Source organism: Austrofundulus limnaeus, unplaced genomic scaffold (genome assembly GCF_001266775.1).
Source record: "Austrofundulus limnaeus strain Quisiro unplaced genomic scaffold, Austrofundulus_limnaeus-1.0 Scaffold1398, whole genome shotgun sequence".
NCBI classification, from domain to species: Eukaryota; Metazoa; Chordata; class Actinopteri; order Cyprinodontiformes; family Rivulidae; genus Austrofundulus; species Austrofundulus limnaeus.
The window spans coordinates 60,868-66,622 of NW_013953800.1; the positions used below are offsets into that span (position 1 = coordinate 60,868).

Here is a 5,755-nt window from a genome sequence, read left to right on the forward strand (position 1 = left end):
TGCAACTTAGCAGCATTTCACATTTCTTAGGGATGAATGAATAAATTCATTGCACTTAATCTTCACTAAAACAAGTGCGTGAATAGATTAAACATCACTCTACAATAGGGTTAGGCATAATCDTATCGTGTGCAATTAATCGTCAGAAAAACATTAATCGATTACTTTTGGGCACTTAATGATTAATACGATTAATGCCACCAGGCAGATTGACCGGTTATTACTCCGGTCAGTCCGCTCGGTGCTCCTCTCCGCTTCAAATATGACGAACATTAAAAACAAAGTTCTGTAATTTATTTATCAACACAATTTAAAATATGACGTACAACCTGAAATCTGTCATTTTCACGCGATTTGGAACAATTTCTTACAAAGAGCAAATCTTTCCCACTAAATTGGTCATGTGACTACAAAATAAGGGTGTCACCTGATCTCAACCCATTTAACTTGTTAGACTGAACTTGAGACAGAAACAAACAGTAACCTGCTGCAGTAAAGTCCTGTTAAAGAAACAGAGATCAGGACTTATTGACAAAGACTTTTCAACAAGTATTAGAAATAAACATTTTATTTACAACTTTTTCATTTGTTCAAATACTTCTGCTGACATGTTTTGTTCTTAAATGACTGTGTTAATGTACAGAACCAGAACCAGGAAAATGTCTCTGTCCAAACAGATCTGGACCAGACTAAATCAATTATACTTCCTGCTGTTTTGACTCAGGAGTTCTGATGAGGAACACGTGGTTCTCTTTAAATTATTGAGCTCTGGTCTGAACCAGAACCTGGAAGAATCCAGACAAAATGTTTCTGGAGGCAAATCCTGGACTGGAACTAAAAGTCTTGATTTAATCCACATCACGTGAAGATCTGAGGAGGTGATGGAAGAACTGATCCAGGTTCTCATCCGGTCTAAGACCGGTTTATAAAACAGTGAAGGCTGTCAGAAATGTGATTTAGTTTGAGTTCTGCAGAAAACAATCGGCCCGCTGGAGCTGCTGGTTCCACTCTGCAGTAACAGCTTCCCTGATTGGCTGAGGACACCAGAGTCCTGGATGCTCCAGCAGACAGGACCAGGATCCTTCAAGATTGAGTCAGGATCCTTCAGGTTGGGCTCAGGAACCTTCAGGATCCTTCAGGTTGGGTTCAAGGTCTTTCAGGTTGGATTCAGGATCCTTCAAGATTGAGTCAGGATCCTTCAGGATCCTTCAGGATTCTTCAGGTTGGAGTCAGGATCCTTCAGGATCCTTCAGGATTGGGTCAGCGTCCTTCAAGATCCTTCAGGTTGGAGTCAGGATCCTTCAGGACCTTTCAGGATTCTTCAGGTTGGGGTCAGAATCTTTCAGGATCCTTCAGGTTGGGGTGAGGATCCTTCAGGATCCTTCAGGATTGGGTCAGGGTCCTTCAAGATCCTTCAGGATTCTTCAGGTTGGAGTCAGGATCCTTCAGGATCCTTCAGGATTGGGTCAGGGTCCTTCAAGATCCTTCAGGTTGGGGTCGGGATCTTTCAGGATCCTTCAGGATTGGGTCAGGGTCCTTCAGGATCTTTCAGGATCCTTCAGATTGGGGTCAGGATCCTTCAGGATCCTTCAGGTTGGGGTCAGGAGCTTTTAGGATCCTTCAGGTTGGAGTCAGGATCCTTCACGATCCTTCAGGATTGGGTCAGGGTACTTCAGGACCTTTCAGGATTCTTCAGGTTGGGGTCAGGATATTTCAGGATCCTTCAGGTTGGGGTCAGGATCCTTCAGGATCCTTCAGGTTGGGGTCAGGATCTTTCAGGATCCTTCAGGTTGGGGTCAGGATCTTTCAGGATCCTTCAGGTTGGGGTCAGGATCTTTCAAGATCCTTCAGGTTGGGGTCGGGATCTTTCAGGATCCTTCAGGTTGGAGTCAGGATCCTTCCGGATTGGGTCAGGGTCCTTCAGGACCTTTCAGGATCCTTCAGGTTGGGGTCAGGATCTTTCAGGATCCTTCAGGTTGGGGTCAGGATCCTTCAGGTTGGGGTCAGGATCCTTCAGGTTGGAGTCAGGGTCCTTCAGGACCTTTCAGGATTCTTCAGATTGGGGTCAGGATCTTTCAGGATCCTTCAGGTTGGGGTGAGGATCCTTCAGGATCCTTCAGGTTGGAGTCAGGATCCTTCAGGATTGGGTCAGGGTCCTTCAGGACCTTTCAGGATTCTTCAGGTTAGGGTCAGGATATTTCAGGATCCTTCAGGTTGGGGTCAGAATCTTTCAGGATCCTTCAGGTTGGGGTGAGGATCCTTCAGGATCCTTCAGGTTGGGGTCAGGATCTTTCAGGATCCTTCAGGTTGGAGTCAGGATCCTTCAGGATCCTTCAGGATTGGGTCAGGGTCCTTCAGGACCTTTCAGGATTCTTCAGGTTAGAGTCAGGATCCTTTAGGATCCTTCAGTCTAGCTCCACCTCTGTTGTCTCGTCATCACTCGATGCCTCTCAGGGAGATGTACATCTGTTTGGGTAAGATCACGTACTCTCCAGCGAACGTGGGCCCCGCCTCGCGGCCCGGTCTGGGCACCTGGCAGGTGGTCTTCAGCCTCTTCAGCTGTCGCTCCTGGCGCCGACACTTCTGCTGCATGGTCTTCAGCTTCTTCCTCAGGAGGTCCAGGTGCTCCTCCAGCTGCTCGATGCGTTTCTTCTGCTGAGCAGAGTCCTCCACCGTGTAGTTGTGATCGCAGGAGACCACCGCCGTGTCACTGCGGCCGTCTGCATCGATCCTCTCAGGCTCCCCCTCCTCTGCTGTCGCTACAGGGTCAGAGGTCAGAGAGAGAGGGAAGTGGATCCCTGAGAACGGATCCTCCAAAGAGTCTGACTGCAGGACAGAAAATGTTCCAGTCAAAACAGGTTTCAACAAATTCTGTCCCTGACCCTTAGGATGTGACCTCTGACCTTCATACTGAGGGTTACGGTCCTTCTCTGACCTTCAAGGTTTGACCTCTGACCTTCATACAAAGTGTTACGGTCCTTCTCTGACCTTCAAGGTTTGACCTCTGACCTTCATACTAAGTGTTACGGTCCTTCCATGACCTTCAAGGTTTGGCCTCTGACCTTCATACAAAGGGTTACGGTCCTTCCCTGACCTTCAAGGTTTGGCCTCTGACCTTCATACAAAGGGTTACGGTCCTTCTCTGACCTTCAAGGTTTGACCTCTGACCATACTGAGGGTTACGGTCTTTCCCTGACCTTCAAGGTTTGACCTCTGACCTTCATACTGAGGGTTACGGTCCTTCCCTGACCTTCAAGGTTTGACCTCTGACCTTCATACTGAGGGTTATGGTCCTTCCCTGACCTTCAAGGTTTGACCTCTGACCGTCATACTGAGGGTTAAGGTCCTTCCCTGACCTTCAAGGTGACCTCTGACCTTTATATTGAGGGTTAAGGTCCTTCCCTGACCTTCAAGGTGACCTCTGACCTTTATATTGAGGGTTAAGGTCCTTCCGTGACCTTCAAGGTGACCTCTGACCTTTATATTGAGGGTGAAGGTCCTTCCGTGACCTTCAAGGTGACCTCTGACCTTGGGTCAAGGTCCTTCCGTGACCTTCAAGGTGACCTCTGACCTTTATATTGAGGGTGAAGGTCCTTCCGTGACCTTCAAGGTGACCTCTGACCTTTATATTGAGGGTTAAGGTCCTTCCCTGACCTTCAAGGTTTGACCTCTGACCTTTATATTGAGGGTTAAGGTCCTTCCCTGACCTTCAAGGTTTGACCTCTGACCTTTATACTGTGGTTACTGCCTGACAGGTTGTGGGAACAGCCAACTTGTGATAATTCCAGTTTCATCCTTTCAGAATAAAAGCATTTCTCTGATTAAGTTTGTACTTTCATAAAGTTTGAAGTTAGTCAAACAAAAAAATACTTTCTCTGCAATATTTTACACAGTTTTTGTATTCATTGTTTAAAAATTGTTAATTTTATTTATTTTTGACGCTCTGTTTGAAGTTTAACAGCTAAAGATGCTAAATGCTAACAAACGGTGTCTGACACGTCCAGCACTAATTGTAAAAGAAGATAATTTTTTTATTAAATTTGAGATAAACAGACTAAAAATAGAAATTTAACACTTGCGATTTTTCTTTTAGTGGATTTTAAACTAGCAGAACATAATTTAGCAGAAACTACAGTTTCCAAAGTTAGCTAAAAACAAAGCTAATCCGCTAAATGAGCTTGTTCTGCTATTAGCGGATCTGTGCTCACCACTGACTCTGACCAGAGAAGAGTGTGACCTCTGACCTTTATGCTGAGGTTGAAGGTGAAGAGCGACGGCACGGCGTTCTCCTTCAGCACGCGGTTGTTGCACTCCCTCTTGAAGCAGTCGGCGGTGAAATGCTGCGAGCAGATGTTGCTGTACTTCGTCGGCATGAAGTTGTTCCTCCTCATGGCGGCGACCCACTTCCCACAAACAACTGGACGAGCCAGAGGGAACCTGAGATGATCCACAACAAAAACGCATAAAATTAATATTTTTATTGTTCTGTTGGGTTTGATCCAGTCTGGTTGGTGCTGAGCAGTGGTGTGCAGCACTAAYCTAAATATTAGTTGCACTAACCCTAAAGCACTAACTCAAATATTTACGTCCCCTAATTCTAAAGCAATAAAACATCCCAGTTGACACATGGAACGGTCAACATGAGACAATATTTACTATGTACACAATGTTGCCACCTAGTGCCCTTGGTGGGCCAAATGGGAGTCACCTACAGGCTACATCTGGTCCACAGGCCTTGAGTTTGACACATGTGACCTTGTAGGAGTGACACACACATGAACAAAATGAATTTAAAAAATAGCAAAAGCCCTAAAGCACTAATAAGGAAATTAGTTCCCCTATTAGTGCTTTAGTGCTTTAGGGGAAGAGTSGTCATTCTCACCATGGGTTTCAGTTTTGGTTTCGAACTTCTTCAGATTTTATTTTAGCTGTTTTTAAGCCAAAATGTTCAGCTCATGCAAAACATGGGTACAACTTTTAGACTTATTATAATTATTATAATTATAATTATTATTATTATGTGTTGTTGTTTCAGTTCCATTAGAAAAACTCTCTTCAAAATCTGCTTCAGTTTTTGGCTGTTTGTGTCTTTAAATGAACCTTTAGTAAATCTTGCGTTAAATATGTTGATGTGGTTTACAGTAATCTGGCCTGATATCATATTTCCTGACTACAGATAATTTTGACCTCTTAATATTACAAACATAGGTATTGACTATAAAAACTTGACCATATAATGGTGTCCAGTTTATTAATTAACAATAATATACACAATCCAGAAAGCTACAGATCACAATAACAAATACATTTACCACTGTTAAAAATACATATTCTGAGTGAATATTTAAGCCAAATTTGATGTGTGGCCAAGAAGGACGTTTTATACTCAGAATTTAATAAATCAGGTCAGCCTGCCATATGTTTATCACCCAGTCCCACTGCTCATAATGTTGTTAATAAGGTCACTGAATGCTGGGATTTTCTCTGGCAATACATTTAATTTAGTGCCATTCTACAGTAATTACTACATTATAAAAATACTGCACAGCAGTATAACAGTATATAACAGTGCCCTGACACAATGTATGTTGTGACTTGGCACTATATAAATAAACTGAATTGAATTATAACATTTAACATCTCCAGGTTGGTATTTTAGGCACTAATTCCAACATTTGAGGAGGTAAAATTTCTGGACAAGTTTGTCTTTTTCGGATTAGAAGCTGGTACCTCACAAAACAAAGTAAACATTTTA

The 5,755-nt window shown here is 43.6% G+C and overlaps 2 protein-coding genes across 3 annotated transcripts in view; one reads left to right on the plus strand and one right to left on the minus strand.

Annotated features, from left to right (window-relative positions):
* Nucleotides 1-2,411, plus strand: part of LOC106535256 (uncharacterized) — a 26,411-nt gene extending 24,000 nt beyond the window's left edge. The window contains exons 2-4 of the mRNA XM_014032217.1: nucleotides 1,189-1,820; nucleotides 1,945-2,095; nucleotides 2,251-2,411. Of these exons, the coding sequence (XP_013887671.1) occupies nucleotides 1,189-1,820; nucleotides 1,945-2,095; nucleotides 2,251-2,399 (932 nt within the window). The 3' untranslated portion in view covers nucleotides 2,400-2,411. The remainder of the gene's footprint in view (nucleotides 1-1,188; nucleotides 1,821-1,944; nucleotides 2,096-2,250) is intronic.
* Nucleotides 2,412-2,424: 13 nt separating this feature from the next.
* The window catches only part of thap1 (THAP domain containing, apoptosis associated protein 1), a 4,866-nt gene continuing 1,535 nt past the window's right edge, over nucleotides 2,425-5,755 (minus strand). For both annotated transcript variants that reach the window (XM_014032220.1, XM_014032219.1), the window contains exons 2-3: nucleotides 4,245-4,437; nucleotides 2,425-2,826 (exon numbers count right to left, since the gene is read on the minus strand). In XM_014032220.1, coding sequence (XP_013887674.1) covers nucleotides 2,437-2,826; nucleotides 4,245-4,437 — 583 coding nt within the window. In that variant the 3' untranslated portion in view covers nucleotides 2,425-2,436. The remainder of the gene's footprint in view (nucleotides 2,827-4,244; nucleotides 4,438-5,755) is intronic.